This window comes from Heptranchias perlo, unplaced genomic scaffold (assembly GCF_035084215.1).
Source record: "Heptranchias perlo isolate sHepPer1 unplaced genomic scaffold, sHepPer1.hap1 HAP1_SCAFFOLD_63, whole genome shotgun sequence".
In the NCBI taxonomy this organism is placed as follows: Eukaryota; Metazoa; Chordata; class Chondrichthyes; order Hexanchiformes; family Hexanchidae; genus Heptranchias; species Heptranchias perlo.
In genome coordinates this window covers 341381-358325 of record NW_027139655.1, presented here as the reverse complement: position 1 = coordinate 358325, position 16945 = coordinate 341381, and the positions used below count along the sequence as shown (strand labels likewise).

General features: G+C 45.6%; 1 protein-coding gene across 4 annotated transcripts in view; it reads right to left on the bottom strand.

Annotated features, from left to right (window-relative positions):
- LOC137317672 (NACHT, LRR and PYD domains-containing protein 3-like) overlaps positions 1-16945 on the bottom strand; it is a 39259-nt gene that overhangs the window by 11805 nt on the left and 10509 nt on the right. For 2 of the 4 annotated variants that reach the window (XR_010961740.1, XM_067980840.1), the window contains exons 2-3: positions 2641-2807; positions 487-584 (exon numbers count right to left, since the gene is read on the bottom strand). Coding sequence is in view for 3 of the 4 variants with exons in the window: in XM_067980840.1 (XP_067836941.1) it covers positions 487-584; positions 2641-2657 (115 nt within the window). In the remaining variant the exon portion in view is untranslated. Of the gene's footprint in view, positions 1-486; positions 585-2640; positions 2808-5396; positions 6140-6773; positions 6890-16945 lie in introns of those variants that run through there. The other 2 variants (XM_067980842.1, XM_067980841.1) reach the window with 2 other exon arrangements.

Sequence of the window (16945 nt, the reverse complement as noted above, 5' to 3'; positions counted from 1 at the left end):
TCTATTCGCCAAGACCGTGAACCCTTCCCTCCTGCTCCATTCACCCAGTCTGTAAAACCATTGTTCTTGATCGGTTCAGATCGGGACCTGCTCAGGGCTGCAGAAGAGCCTGTCTATTCCCTGACTATGGAATATCCCATCACTATCACTCACCTATTCCTGTGTCCCACCTGCCTCTCACCCCCGCCCCACTCGGGGTGTCCCCCTGCTCCCTGGCCTCACACTGTTACTCAGGAAGACCATCCTCTGAGTCACTGTCTCTGTCCACCTTACAGTCCCCACCATCAGGTATCAATTGGACAGTTCCAGTACTCAGGAGATCCCTACACCTGTGACTGCACTATGCCTCTAGATGGTCACTCACTTCCCTCTATCTACACGGTATCTGTACTGTTACATCTTCCTGTGTGAACTGCAGGTTCTTGTTCCTGATCTGGACCCTTTGTCAGGACGGAAATTGTATTGTGAAGAATTTTCTGAACGTACCTGTGTACATTCTCATTTTTGTTGAAGATGTTGGATCTTCTCCCCTGTTTGAACCTTCAGCCATGGTGGTGACAGACGTTCCCAGATTCTGATCCCCTCTAATGAATATAATATAAATAGGAGGGTTAGACGGAAATATTAAAATAAGCAGGAGAGCATTGCCTTGTTAAACATGATTCCAAGTCTCTCCTCCCCCATCAGCACAACAGCTGTTCGCTCTGGGATCGAGCATTTCCCGAGTGTTATGATCAACGCTCCACATCAGGTGTGACATGGACAGCTGCCCAGTGAAGTCCAGTGAGTCCCGCTGATCTCCACAACCCAGTTCCAGACGGGAACCCATCGGCAGAGACTCTGAACTGGGAGCGTCCCTTGGTAAGATTTACTCACACAGTACAGGCCAGAACCAGCCTTATTCCTGAGGCAGTGAATATTCTGGAGGGAAATCTGGAGCGGGGTGATCATTGATGGATTAAATGACCCTTCACTCGGTTTAACACAGTCTGAGGCAATTGTGTTATTTTTATTCACAAATTGTGTTGAATATTTTTGATTTGTTGAGTTTCGTCATTAAATTCAGATACTTTATGAATATGATATCTATCCTCATACACAATATATAGCTGGGTGGGATTCCTCTGGTGCCTTTGGGCAGTGAAAGTGTCCGTGTGTTCATGGAGAGGTGTCCTGGTTGGTGTTTCTACTGGAATATATTTACCACATCCCCATGGTGTCAGCACCTGACAATCACTGTAGGAGGTAAGGAGATTTACCACTGTTCTAATATTAACACTAATGAGCACTGTGTGAGGTGAGGAGATTTACCACTGTTCTAATATTAACACTAATGAAAACTGTAGGAAGTCAGGAGATTTACCACTGTTCTAACATTAACACTAATAAGCACTGTAGGAGGTGAGGAGATTTACCACTGTTCTAATATTAACACGAATGAGCACTGTAGGAGGTGAGGAGATTTACCACTGTTCTAACATTAACACTAATAAGCACTGTAGGAGGTGAGGAGATTTACCACTGTTCTAATATTAACACTAATGTATAATGTTATGAATCGTGTAACTTTAAACATTCAGGTGATGCACAATATTTATTTAGAGAATGTCGTTCTGGGTTTTACAGTCTCAATGTTCAAGTGGTGGATTTGATTGTTTTTATATAATCACGTTTGTGACTGGCAGTTGTATGTGTGTCTCACGAATGTGCTCCCAATCAAACTATCAGTCCCAGTGCCATTTCCTTTCCCCACTGTGGAAATGTAAAAATTATTAAATCAAGGATCAGTAATTTCTCCAAACTATATTTGAAGTTATTCTCCGGCATTAATTTATAACCAAGTTTGAGACTTTGTAAAATTCAATTCCTGCTGTTTCACTCACACTGACACTAGTATAATAAACACACAACAGCAACAACTTGCATCACCACAGAGCCTTTAACATCGAAAAAACATCCCAAGGCGCTTCACAGATGCCGAATCAGACAGAAAATGGCCAAAATTTTGGTCAAAGAAGTGAGTTTTAGGATGGTCTTTATTGTGACACCGCACACAAAATAATCAAATGGAAGAAATTTTACAAATCTTTATTAAAATTTAAGATCTACATATAATTTTATCACCAAATTATATCGAAATGGTAATCATTTAATTCAACTGTAATTTTGAAATTCAGAAATAGATTTACTGATGGGAAATAACATTAAGTAAAACCCAGTAAGATGATTGATTTTGATAGTTGGATCTGAAATATATTTGAATTCGGTAACACTGTCTGGTACTACCTGAACACACAGCGTAATATCGATATTATGAGGGCTATCAAGGTGGGTTCATTCCGATTTGATGCTGGGGGCGGGGAGACACTGTTTTTCTGCTGGGCTCTGCCTCGGACTGGAGCCACTTCTTCGATCAAACCCCTTCACTCCAAAACACACACAAGATTCATCAGTGACTGTGTGTTTTGAGATAGAAACTGATCTCACTTCACATTTCATTGCACGGCCTCATGCTGGATAATTGTACTCGGTGATCAGACTCTCCCAGTCTCATTCTCACCATTTCGCCCCTTAACTTGTAACCTTTGTGGACCGCCAACAGGACCAGTGTTTATCTGAGTAAGTGAGACTTTCTCTTACCTTTCTCCCCAGTCCATCTATGGAAGCTCTTTGAATCGGAAGGGTTCTCTCTGGTTGCTGCTCTCACAATCCTGTGCTGATTCACCTGCTGTTGTTCCTCAGTCCACAATCCCTGTTTACTTCCAGCTGTGGGCTTTTCTCAATCACTCCGTCATTCACCGGGAGATCTAATAATGGCAGGGCAGAAAATGAGACAAACATTGACTGTGTGAAGGAGAATGTAATCTGCACTTTCCCTCTAATGTTGAATTAAAATAAAAGTAATTGAAACTTAAACAATTGAACAACAAATATTTGATTGAATAAACACACTGTTTGATGAACTCTGTTCCACATTCCATGTCTCTTTCCCACCCCGACCACAATATGTGATCGTTTCATTCTCCAGCCCTAGTTAGAGGCAATTCCTTCTCCATGTCCCGCCCCTGGTTTTAGGATCACATTTGCTATTTGTGAATCAGTGACCATTCCTTTATATTTTCTGGCTGAACTCCATCCAGGGGCGAGACCCCCAGTTTCCAAGTGTATTTTAGTAGCATCATCGACAAACAGGGAGAGTTGATGGGACAATATCCTCAGGGATATGGTTCTACCCACAGAAGGCAGCTGTACTGCCCCAACACCGTGACTGGGAAGTGTGACTATTACAGTGAGTTCACTTCACTGAATATTTACAAAACATAACATAACATGGGACTGATTTATCACAGAAAGAAGAGATTTCCCCTGCTGTGAGTGTTACTGTTTGGACACTGCGATGAGTATAAGTCCTATTAACAACTGTGGACCGGGTTTCTAACCGTCTTGAATTGACAGTTCCTGACTCAGAGGCTGGATGTGTCTCCAGTTAGCTGCAAATTCCAAAGTTCTGGCACGTGGGGGTGGGGAAGCAACGTTTGTAACTACAAGTGAGACATTTTAATAACAATATTTAACAGTCAAATAGGTATTAACTGTAATAACAACACCTCAGTGTGGGAATGTGGTGGGAACTTTGACCATATTTAAGAGAACAAGAGAAAATAGAAGCTCTCAGCAATTAACTTGTTTCTATTTTGCTATAAATGGTCATTGATGTACAGAACTGGACGATAGATTACAACTCATTCTCATGCCTGTAATAAAATATCTCTGATTAGATAAAATCACGATCAGTAACGAAATGATTTGAAGTAGAATGTGTGAACAAATATGGCCCATTCTTAGTTTTAGGATAAATCAAATCACTATCCCCAAAAATATCAATAGTTGATGGGGAATTGGAATTGAAAGATTTATCAGGGCCACTGTCCAAACACAATGGATATGATCGAAGGACTCACACTTCAGGGAGGGCACAGTGTCACCAATGATGACATTGTACCGTGTCTGATACAACGGGGCGGGGAGGGCACTTTGTCACCACAGGATGGCATTGTACCTTGTCTCGAACAAGGGGGCGGGGAGGGCACTTTGTCACCACAGGATGGCAGTGTACCGTGTATGGCACAATGGGGCGGGGAGGGCACCGTGTCACCACAGGATGGCAGTTTACCGTTCCTTACACAATGGGCGGGGCAGGCACTCTCGGGTACCGACCCCAAAAGATGGCAATGTACCATTTGAGATATGGAGGAGGCGTGGGTATATCAGTCAGTGATTCTTTGTGTGTTTGATAGAGAGAGATAGGGGAAGTGAACTCGTGTCTATTTCAGTGAGTGAATCTTAATGTTTGTGTGTACATGAGAGAGAGGGAGAGTGAAACAGATTTTATCAGTGAGCAACTGAGGATTGTATGAGTATGAGAGAGAGACAATGGATGCCTCTGCCTAACTGTGAGACTCTGAATGTGTGTTTATGTGATGGAGCCAGATACATTGTGCATCAGTGAACAACTGAGTGGGTGTGTGTGTGTGTGAGAGAGACAGAGAGAGAGAGAGAGAGAGAGAGACAGAGGATGTGTCTGTATATCTGAGTGACTCTGAGCAGGTATGTGCATACGTGACGGAGGGAGACACACTGTGTATCAATGTGGGACTGACTGAGTGTTTGTGTATGTGAGAGGCAGAGAGAGAGAGAGAGAGAAAATGGCTCTGTATATCTGAGTGAGTTTGTGTGTGTGAGAGGGAGACAGAGTATGCCTCTGTATATTAGCGAGTGACTGAGTATCTGTGTGTATTTTCTGTTGGGGGAGAAGCGGCAGGATGATGAAATCTAACCTTTAACCATCAACCACTTCTAAAATCGTACACGGACTGGTATGTAACAAGTTAAATTGCCAGAAGACAATTGTCCATATCAAACGTTCAATCAGACGCAGCAAGGGCAGACCACATGCAAAGTGCAAAAGCGTCTTGTTCTTATAGATTAAAAGGTTGAGGAAGTGAGTTCACACAAACGGAAACCGTTCGCCTCTGTCTCTGCAAGTTTCAGCATGTTGCTGTTACTTTCTGTCATTCAGAGGCAGACATTTTGAGACCCACTCAGTTCCCCCTTCAGTTTAATGTTTACCAAAAGGTTTATTCAATTCCACTGTGTTTTGATTAAAGTCGCTCTGGGTTTCAATTCGACCCTATCATCCAACTGAGAATAATGGGGTCACCCGTATTTGGTGTTGATTGATTCTCTGCATTAGGTTTTATCTTTAATTCTGATCACCATCTGGTTTCCACCCAGAACCGTGTGTGTGACGAGAGAAAGAGGAGAGATCTGCACTAAATGCAGACATGTGTTTCCTTCGATATAATCCCCCACTCTCATCATTCTCAGTCACTCACCCAATTCGTCCATTGAAAAGACTGAAGCGACATGTGATCTGGTCCACACGGGCCCTGTCGCCAGTCAGGACTTGATACTCGGGGATCAGGCTGATCTCCCCGCCTTGCTCTCCCTGTCCCCAGTGAAGACTCTGGTACTCGTAGATTCGGCTGATCTACCCGCCTTGCTCTCCCTGTCCCCAGTGAAGACTCTGGTACTCGTGGATTCGGCTGATCTACCCGCCTTGCTCTCCCTGTCCCCAGTCAGGACTCTGGTACTCGGGGATTCGGCTGATCTCCCCGCCTTGCTCTCCCTGTCCCCAGTGAAGACTCTGGTACTCGTGGATTCGGCTGATCTCCCCGCCTTGCTCTTCCTGTCCCCAGTCAGGACTCTGATACTCGTGGATTCGGCTGATCTCCCCGCCTTGCTCTTCCTGTCCCCAGTCAGGACTCTGGTACTCGGGGATTCGGCTGATCTCCCCGCCTTGCTCTCCCTGTCCCCGGTCAGGACTCTGATACTCGGGGATTCGGCTGATCTCCCAGCCTTGCTCTGCCTGTCCCCAGTCAGGACTCTGGTACTCGGGGATTCGGTTGATCTCTCCGCCTTGCTCTCCCTGTCCCCAGTCAGGACTCTGGTACTCGGCTGATCTCCCCGCCTTGCTCTCCCCGTCCCCAGTCAGGACTCTGGTACTCGGGGATTCGGCTGATCTCCCCGCCTTGCTCTCCCCTGGACACAATCTGAGTGGAGCCCTCCAGGAAGTGTCAGCGCACATCAACCTCGCTGTCACCTCTTCCGCTAAATGTTACTGACATATAAAGATCATGTGGGGCATAACCCGAAACCTCGCGTTGCCTTTACTCTTCCTACCAGCTGATTCAAGTGGGTTTGATGCGAGTTAAGTTTCGTATTAAGTGCTCAAATTATGTAAATGCTTCGATTTCCAATCCCCCCATTGATTTCAAGCAGACAGCTCAGAAGGAGGCCATTCGGCCCCTGCTGTCCGTGCTGGCTCTTTGAAAGAGGTATCCATTTAATCCCACTCCCCTGCACTTTCGCAATGGTCCTGCAACCTTTCTCCTTTACAAGTGATTAACCAATTCCATTTTGAAAGTTACTAAACAAATTTGTTCACCGCGAGCGAATGGACAGTCGGAGCATCAGTTATACACACAGGCATTGGGGCAGATTTTAAACACGAATCTGCTTCCACAACCCTATCAGGCATTCGGTTCCAGATCAGAACAACTCGGTGCGTAAAGAAAATTCTACTCATCTCCCCCTGGCTTTTTTCCCAATTCTCATCAATCTGCGTCCTCTGGTTACCGACCCTCCTGCCAGTGGAAAGAGTTTCTCCCGATCTACCCTATCAAAACTCCACTATTAAATCTCCCCTTTACCTGCTCTAAGACGAACAAACCGAGCTTTGAAGTCCCTCGGGCCAGACGCAGAAAATTGCAGGATATTCGCTGGAAGTTAATGTCATTTAAGTCAATGCAAGCAGCTCAGGAATGTGGGAAATCTGAACAGTCAGTATTTTACATAGAAACAGGAAACAAGTTGTACTGTTTAAAGTAAGGGGCTCTCTGTCATTCTCCCTCTCCCCCTAACCCCGCCCATCATTGATGAAAGTAAGGGGCTCTCTGTCATTCTCCCTCTCCCCCTCGCCCACCCATCACTGATTAAAGTAAGGGGTTCTCTGTCATTCTCCCTCTCCCACCCATCACTGATTGTAGTAAGGGGCTCTCTGTCATTCTCCCTCTCCCCCCAACCCCACCCATCACTGATTAAAGTAAGGGACTCTCTGTCATTCTCCCTCTCCCACCCATCACTGATTAAAGTATGGGACTCTCTGTCATTCTACCTCTCCCCCCAACCCCACCCATCACTGATTAAAGTAAGGGGCTCTCTCTCATTCTCCAACTCCCCCCATAGATTTTGTACCTATTGGATCAAACCCGATTGACAAGTCCGTCCCCGTCATCCCCAACCGTCTCATCCCCCGGGGACCTTCCGGGCCGGGGTATGCGCACTGCACACTCGGCACAAATGAATGCCTCCCCCACAGACACAGCCCTCTCTCACTTGATTGACCGACCGCAGAAAGTGTCACGTGCCTCCAGATTTTTAAACCCTTCCGGCCGTTTCAACGACTCAGCGCCTGCCCGGATGCAGCGCTCTTGCGTGATGTCACCAATCCGGCGGGGTCGCGACCTGACTGATGGAAGAGTCCAGGGGACTGGAGACGATCAGCTGGTCCCCATCCACCGCCATCATCTCAATCCACCGCCATCCTCCCCCTGGAGAGGATCAACTGGTCCCCATCCACCGCCATCATCTCAATCCACTGCCCTCCTCCCCCTGGAGAGGATCAACCGGTCCCCATCCACCGCCATCATCACAGTCCACCGCCATCCTCCCCCTGGAGAAGATCAACCGGTCCCCATCCACCGCCATCATCACAGTCCACCGCCATCCTCCCCCTGGAGAAGATCAACCGGTCGCCATCCACCGCCATCATCTCAATCCACCGCCATCCTCCCCCTGGAGAGGATCAGCCAGTCCCCATCCACCACCATCATCACAGTCCACCGCCATCCTCCCCCTGGAGAAGATCAACCGGTCGCCATCCACCGCCATCATCTCAATCCATCGCCACCTCCCCCTGGAGAGGATCAACCGGTCCCCATCCACCGTCATCATCTCAATCCAACGCCATTGTCTCAATCCACCGCCATCCTCCCCCTGGAGAGGATCAACCAGTCCCCATCCACCGCCATCATCTCAATCCACCGCCATCCTCCCCCTGGAGAGGATCAACCGGTCCCCATCCAACGCCATCATCTCAATCCACCGGCATCCTCCCCCTGGAGTGGATCAACCGGTCCCCATCCACCGCCATCATCTCAATCCACCGCCATCCTCCCCCTGGAGAGGATCAACCGGTCCCCATCCACCGCCATCATCTCAATCCACCGCCATCCTCCCCCTGGAGAGGATCAACCGGTCCCCATTCACCGCCATCATCTCAGTCCACCGCCATCCTCCCCCTGGAGAGGATCAACCGGTCCCCATCCACCGCCATCATCTCAATCCACCGCCATCCTCCCCCTGGAGAAGATCAACCGGTCCCCATCCACCGCCATCATCTAAATCCACCGCCATCCTCCCCCTGGAGAAGATCAACCGGTCGCCATCCACCGCCATCATATCAATCCACCGCCATCCTCCCCCTGGAGAGGATCAGCCAGTCCCCATCCACCACCATCATCTCAATCCACCGCCATCCTCTCCCTGGAGAGGATCAACCGGTCCCCATCCATCGCCATCATCTCAATCCACTGCCCTCCTCCCCCGGATATGAGTGTGAATCAGACGGTTAATCAGACTCATCCATTCCTTTTTCCACCTCCAGTCTCCACTATTCCAATACTCTCCTGCCCGGCCTCCCATCTTCCACCCTCCATAAACATCTGAAACTCTACTGCCCGTATCTGAACTCACACCAAGTCCCATTCACCCTTCACCCCCTGTGCTCACTGATCTACATTGGCTCAAGTCCGGGAACGCCTCCATTTAAAAATTCTTATCCTGGTTTTCAAATCCCGACATGACCCTCGCCCCTCTCCCTCTCTCTGCAACCTCCTCCAGCCCTCCAACCTTCCGAGATCTCTGCACTCCTCCAATTCTGGCCTCTTGCCGATCCCCAGATTTCCATCACTCCACCATTGGCGGCCGTGCCTTCACCTGCCTGGACTCCAAGCTCTGGAATTCCCTCCCTAAACCTCTCCACCTCTCTCTCTCTCCCCTCCTTTAAGACGCTCCTTAAAACCTAGCTCATTGACCGAGCACTGGATGGGCTCTGACTGGAGCTCTGTACAGCTGTAACATAACTTCCTCCACTTTATATTCCATCCCTTGAGATAAAGGCCAACACTCCATTAGCCTTTTAGATAACTTCTTGTACCTGCCCACTGGGATTTAGAGATGTGTGTACTTGGAGCCGTAAATTTCTGTGCTCATCCACAGTTCCCACACTCTTCCCATTCAGGAAATATTCCGATTTGTCTTTTTCTGATCAAAGTGGATGACGTCACACTTGCCCACATTAAACACCATCTCCCACAGTTTTCCTCACTCACTCACTCTGTCTGTGTCCCTGGTTTCCAGTTTCCCCAATAGGGTCAGATTCTGTTTTCAGTACAAAGTAACAGGTAATCAAATCTACCCTTTTATTCGGTATATCGAGGTGATATGGAGTTGAGGTACAGATCAGCTACGATATAATAGAGTGGCGGAACAGGCTCGAGGGGCTGGATTGACCCTCCTGTTCCCATGTAACGGGCTCGAGGGGCTGGACGGCCCCCTCCTGTTCCTGTGCACTGTTTATTGGGTGGGGTGTGAAACAAACGGGTAATGACACAGTGTCACACACTTTGCGGAAGGCAATGAACCATGTGAGAGAGACAGTGAGAGAGGATGCCTCTGTATATCAGTGTGTGTGTGAGAGAGGATGCCTCTGTATATCAGTGAGTGTGTGAGAGAGAGGATGCCTCTGTATATCAGTGAGTGTGTGTGTGAGAGAGGATGCCTCTGTATATCAGTGAGTGTGTGAGAGAGAGGATGCCTCTGTATATCAGTGAGTGTGTGAGAGAGAGGATGCCTCTGTATATCAGTGAGTGTGTGAGAGAGAGGATGCCTCTGTATATCAGTGAGTGTGAGAGAGAGGATGCCTCTGTATATCAGTGAGTGTGTGAGAGAGAGGATGCCTCTGTATATCAGTGAGTGTGTGAGAGAGAGGCTGCCTCTGTATATCAGTGAGTGTGTGAGAGAGAGGATGCCCCTGTATGTCAGTGAGTGTGTGAGAGAGATGGGATGCCCCTGTATATCAGTGAGTGTGTGAGAGAGATGGGATGCCCCTGTATATCAGTGAGTGTGTGTGAGAGAGAGGATGCCCCTATGTTTCAGTGAGTGAGTGTGAGAGAGAGAGGATGCCCCTGTCTATCAGTGAGTGTGTGTGAGAGAGAGAGGATGCCCCTGCCTATCAGTGAGTGTGTGTGTGAGAGAGAGAGGATGCCCCTGTCTATCAGTGAGTGTGTGTGAGAGAGAGAGGATGCTCCTGTCTATCAGTGAGTGTGTGTGAGAGAGAGATGATGCCCCTGTATATCAGTGAGTTACTCTGAGTGAGTGTGAGAGAGAGACGCTGTCTCTGTGTTTCAGTTAATGACTCTGAGTGAGTGTGTGTGAGAGAGAGGATGCCCCTGTATATCAGTGAGTGATTCTGAGTGAGTGAGAGAGAGAGAGGATGCCCCTGTATATCAGTGAGTGATTCTGAGTGAGTGAATGTGAGAGAGGATTCCTCTGTTTTTCAGTGAATGACTCTGAATGAGTGTGAGAGAGAGAGGATGCCTCTGTATATCAGTGAGTGAGTGTGTGTGAGAGAGGATGCCCCTGTATATCAGTGAGTGATTCTGAGTGTGTGTGAGGGGGAGGATGCCTCTATACATCAGTGAGTGAGTGTGAGAGAGAGAGAGAGGAAGACTCTGTATATCACTGAGTGACTCTGAGTGAGTGTGTGAGAGAGAGGATGCCTCTGCACATCATTGAGTGGCTGTGAGCGAGGATGCCTCTGTTTTTCAGTGAGTGACTCTGAGTAAGTGTGAGTGTGAGAGGATGCCCCTGTATATCAGTGAGTGTGTGTGTGAGCGAGGATGCCCCTGTATATCGCTGAGTGAGTGTGTGAGCGAGGATGCCCCTGTATATCAGTGAGTGACTCTGAGTGAGTGAGTGAGAGAGAGAGAGGATGCCTCTGTATATCAGTGAGTGTGTGTGTGAGAGAGGATGCCTCTGTTTTTCAGTGAGTGACTCTGAGTGAGTGTGTGTGTGAGAGAGAGGATGCTCCTATATATCAGTGAGTGTGTGTGTGAGAGAGAGGATGCCCCTGTATATCAGTGAGTGTGTGTGTGAGAGAGAGGATGCCCCTCTATATCAGTGAGTGTGTGTGAGAGAGAGGATGTCCCTGTATATCAGTGAGTGACTTTGAGTGTGTGTGTGTGTGTGTGTGTGTGTGTGTGTGTGTGTGTGAGATGATGTCTCTGTACATCAGTGAGTGACTCTGAGTGAGTGTGTGAGAGAGAGGATGCCTCTGTATATCAGTGAGTGACTCTGAGTGTGTGGGAGAGAGGATGCCTCTGTATATCAGTGAGTGAGTGTGTGAGAGAGAGGATGTCTCTGTATATCAGTGAGTGACTCTGAGTATCCGTGTGTATTTTGTGTTGGGGACAAGCGGCAGGATGATGAAACCCGACCTTTAACTATCAACAACTTGGAAAATCCTGCACAGACTGGGACTGAACAAGTTAAATTGCCAGAAGACACGTGTCCATATCACAGGTTGGATCAGACTCAGCGAGTGGTGTCTCCGTGCAAAGTGCAGAAAGCTCTTCCTCATATCAGCCCAAAGTTTGAGGAAGTGAGTTCCCACAAACGGAAACCGTTCGCTTCTGTCTCTGCAAGTTTCAGCATTTTGCTGTTACTTTGTGTCACTCAGGGGCAGACATTTTGAGACCCACTCAGTTCCCCCTTCAGTTTGATTTTTTTACCAGAAGGTTTATTCAATCCCTGTGTTTTTTAATTAAAGGAGCACTGGGTTTCAATTCAACCCTAACATCCATCTGAGAATAATGGGGTCACCCGCATTTGGTGTTGATTAATTCTCTGCATTAGGTTTTATCTTTAATTCTCATCACCATCTGGTTTCCACCCAGAATCTCATTTCCGTTCCCTGAGCTTGCTGACAACTTACAGCCGCCAAGTGGAAAAAAGTGCTTTGAACTTTGTGTCTCTGCACTTATACTTGTTTTGCATAGAACATATTATAACCCTGCCATTTCTCAACAACGGTATTACTTATGATGATCACTTTGTAATATGAAAGTTACATGACACGCCAGACATGTTCATTAATCTAAAGGGCCTGCTTCTCACTGATGTTTTGAAATCACACATTAAAACACAGTCCTCTATTTACACTGCTAAGTAAAATTAAATATATTTATTAATCGATAAACGGATGGTTAGAATAATCCTTTTAAGATTAATATGCGTCGATAATCTGTATCTGTCTTCACAGCAGAAGACACTAAAAGCATACCGGAAATAGTGGGGAACAAAGAGGCAAATGAGAGTGAGGAACTGAAAACAATTAATATCAGTGGAGAAAAAGTACTGAGAAACTAATGGGACTGAAGCTGATAAATCCCCTGGACATGATGGTCGACATCCGAGGGTTCTAGAAGAGGTGGCTGCAGAGAGAGTGGATGCATTGGTTATGATCTTCCAAAATTCCCTCGATTCTCGAGCGGTCCCAGCGGATCGGAAGGTAGCAAATGTAACCCCGCTATTAAAGAAAGGAGGGAGAGAAAAAACAGGGAACGACAGGCCAGTTAGCCTGACATCAGTCATCAGGAAAATGCTGAAATCCATTAAGGCAGTGGTAACACGGCACTTAGAAAATCATAATATGATTAGGAAGAGTAAACATGGTTTTATGAAAGTAAATTTGTTCAACACGATTTTCCTAAGAGTTCTTTGAAGATATAACTGGCAGGGTAGATAAAGGGGAACCAGTGGATGTAGTATACTTGGATTTCCAAAAGTCATTCGATAAGGTGTCACATAAAAGGTTGTTACTTAAGTTAAGGGGGTTGGGGTTAATAAATTGGCATGGACAGAGGGTTGGTTAATGGACAGAAAACAGAGAGTCGGGATAAACGGGCCATTTTCAGGTTGGCAGGTTGTAACAAGTGGGGTGCTGCAGGGATCGGTGCTTGGCCCTCAGCTATTAACAATCTATATTAGTGTTACGTGGATCGAATGGAGAAGCTGGGGTTGTTCTCCTTAGAACAGAGACGGTTGAGAGGAGATCTGATTGAGGTATTCAAAATCATGGAGGGACTATACAGATAGAGAGAATCTGTTCCCATTGGCGGAAGGGTCAAGAATCAGAGGACATCGATTTAAAGTGATTGGCAAGAGAACCAAAAGCGACATGAGGAAAAACCTTTTTACGCAGTGAGTGGTTATGATCTGGAATGCACTGCCCGAGGGGGTGGTGGAAGCAGATTCAATCATGGCCTTCAAAAGGGAATTGGATAAACGCTTGAAGGGAAAAAAAAATTCGGCCTACGGGGATAGGGCGGGGGAGTGGGACTAGCTGGATTGCTCTTGCATGGAGCCGGTGCAGAGTCGACCGGCCGAATGGCCTCCTTCCGTGTTGTAACCATTCTATGATTTTATGAATTGGAGGAAGGGACCGAGTGTAATGTCTCCAAGTTTGATACAAAGGGTAGGTGGGAAAGTAAGCTGTGAAGAGGACACAAAGAGTCTGTAAGGAAATAATGTGGGGAAATGTGAGGTCATTCACTTTAGTAGGAAGAATAGAAAAAGAGAATATTTTTTAAATGATGAGAAACTATTGAATGTTGGTTTTCAGAGAGATTTGGGCGTCCTCGTTCCATGGTCTGAATACATAGAAACGAGTTTACACTGAATGTTTCATGCTCTGAATATATCGATAGGAGTTTTACACTGAATATTTCATGGTCTGAATATATAGATAGGAGTTTACACTGAATGTTTCATGGTCTGAATATATCGATAGGAGTTTACACTGAATGTTTCATGGTCTGAATATATAGATAGGAGTTTACACTGAATGTTTCATGGACTGAATATATAGATAGGAGCTTACACTGAATGTTTCATGGTCTGAATATATCGATAGGAGTTTACACTGAATGTTTCATGGTCTGAATATATCGATAGGAGTTTACACTGAATGTTTCAAGAACTGAATATATAGATAGGAGTTTACACTGAATGTTTCATGGACTGAATATATAGATAGGAGCTTACACTGAATGTTTCATGGTCTGAATATATCGATAGGAGTTTACACTGAATGTTTCATGGACTGAATATATAGATCGGAGTTCACACTGAATGTTTCATGGTCTGAATATATAGATAGGAGTTCACACTGAATGTTTCGTGGACTGAATATATAGATAGGAGTTTACACTGAATGTTTCATGGTCTGAATATATCGATAGGAGTTTACATTGATTGTTTCATGATCTGAATATATAGAGAGGAGTTTACACTGAATGTTTCATGGTCTGAATATATAGAGACGAGTTTACACTGAACGTTTCATGGTCTTTCGGATATAAATTGGAACCAACGCCTCTTGTACTGAGATCTGACAGATTGTTACCCTGGCAATAGAGGAAATCACTCAACGAAAATAACTGAAACGGAAATAACAAAAACCACCTTCGTGTTGGGAGTTTAGTTCAGATGAAGATTAACCCTGAACAGTCAGACACTTTTTCTAACCATGAAGCTGCGATTCCAATAACGGATTTTTTACACCACAAGACCTGATACTGGGGATTCAGTGAATTCACCATCAGTTTGAGCTCGACAGAACATTAAGCAGCACCACATCTACAGAAGGACATCGATAAAACAGTCACATTATTAAAAACAGACCCCGTCTGCTCTGAAAATCTGGTTGTCTTAATCACTGCAAACCTGTAACTGTTAGCAGTGACCATTTAAATTACTGCCACAATACTGAATTCGATGGCGAAACATCTGGTCGTCACATTCTTTATACATCTGGAATGTAACAAAATTTGGATAAACGACATTTCTGCAAACTCCAGTTAGTGTTTAAAGGGCTGAAAGACGGTGTTTATATTTTCTGCTAAAAGCAGATTCCCATGACAAGAATATAAGAAATCGCAGCAGGAGTAGGCCATACGGCCCCTCAAGCCTGCTCCACCATTCAATAAGGTCATGGCTGATCTTCAATCGCATCTCCACTTTCCCGCCCGATTCCCATTTCCGTTGATTCCCCTCGAGTCCAAAAATCTGTCGAACTCAGCCTTGAATATATTCAATGACTCAGCATCCACAGCCCTCTGGGGTAGAGAATTCCAAAGATTCACAACCCTGTGAGTGAAGAAATTCCTCCTCATCTCAGTCCTAAATGGCCGATCCCTTATCCTGAGACTACACTCCTTCGTTCTAGATTCTCCGGCCACGGGAAGCAGCCTCTCGGCATCTACCCTGTCAAGCCCCCTCAGAATCATATGTTTCAATGAGATCACCTTTCATTCTTCTAAACTCCAGAGAGTATAGGCCCATTCTGCTCAATCTCGCCTCATAGGACAGCCCTGTCATCCCAGGAGTCAATCTCGTGAAACTTCATTGCACTCCAGCTGAGACAAGTATACCCTTCCTTAGATAAGGAGACCAAAACTGTACACAGTACTCCAGGTGTGGTCTCGCCAAAGCCCTATACAATTGCAGCAAGACTTTCTTATTCTTGTACTCCAACCCCCTTACAATAATCAGCTGATTGTGTTGAAAGAGCAGGGAAATGAATCTGGATTCTATGGGGAAATACATTGCTCTCAGTTTAATAAAAAGAACCCTCGGCCGAGGCCGGGAGCTGGATCAGGTGATCACCCAGAACATTATTCTGATACAAAACACAAAATAATCAATTGGAAGAAATTTTACAAATCACTATTTTAAAAAAAGTAAGATTTACGTCTTATTTTATCACCAGTTTATATTTAAATTATCATTTAATTCAACTGCAATTGTGAAATCCAGGTATAGATTTACTGATGGGAAATAACATTATGTAAAACCCAGTATCCAGTTCAGAATTGTAAGATGATTGATTTTGATAGTTGGATATGAAATATATTTGAATTCAGTAACACTGTCTGGTACTACATTAACACATAATGTAATATCGATATTATGTGGACCACAAAGGTGGGTTCTTTCTGACATGGTGCTGGGGGCGGGGAGACACTGTATATCTGCTGGGCTCTGCCTCAGACTGGAGTCACCTCTTCGATCAAACCCTTTCACTCTAAAACACACACAAGATTAATTTGTGACTGTGTGATGAAGCACAGAATGCATTGTGAACCGAGTGGGAACTTGAGAATTTGGAAAGAGGGGGACTCTGTTCAAGTAGCGGGTGAATTGAAATTAAAAATTTAGTTTAAAATTTAACACAGAACTTTAAAACTTTAGAAGAAACTGCAAGTTCGGTAACAGTTAACAGAAACTGTGATTTAGTGGCAGTTAACGGTCAATCAGCTGTAGGTGATTGTCTGAATAGAGGGTAATTACTGTGAACTGAAAGTTAACTGAGCAGTTGTAAGTGCTGTTCTCAAAAGGTTTATAAAGTAGAAGGTTAACTGCTGAAGCACAGAGTGTATTGTGGACTGAGTGGGAAATTGAGGAGGGGGGAAGGCCAGTGCACAGAGAGGAAGTGCTCTGAGATACCTGAAATAAAAGCATAGGTTAATCGGGATAAGTGAATTAATAATAGAGCATCTATTGGGAGTTTAGATAAAAAAAGATTTCTAAATATAATGGAGGGGCAGCAGAGACCCATTGCCTGTAATTTCTGTGCCATGTGGGAACTTCAGGACTTTTCATGTATTCTGGAGGGCCACGTGTGCAGGAAATGCCTCTA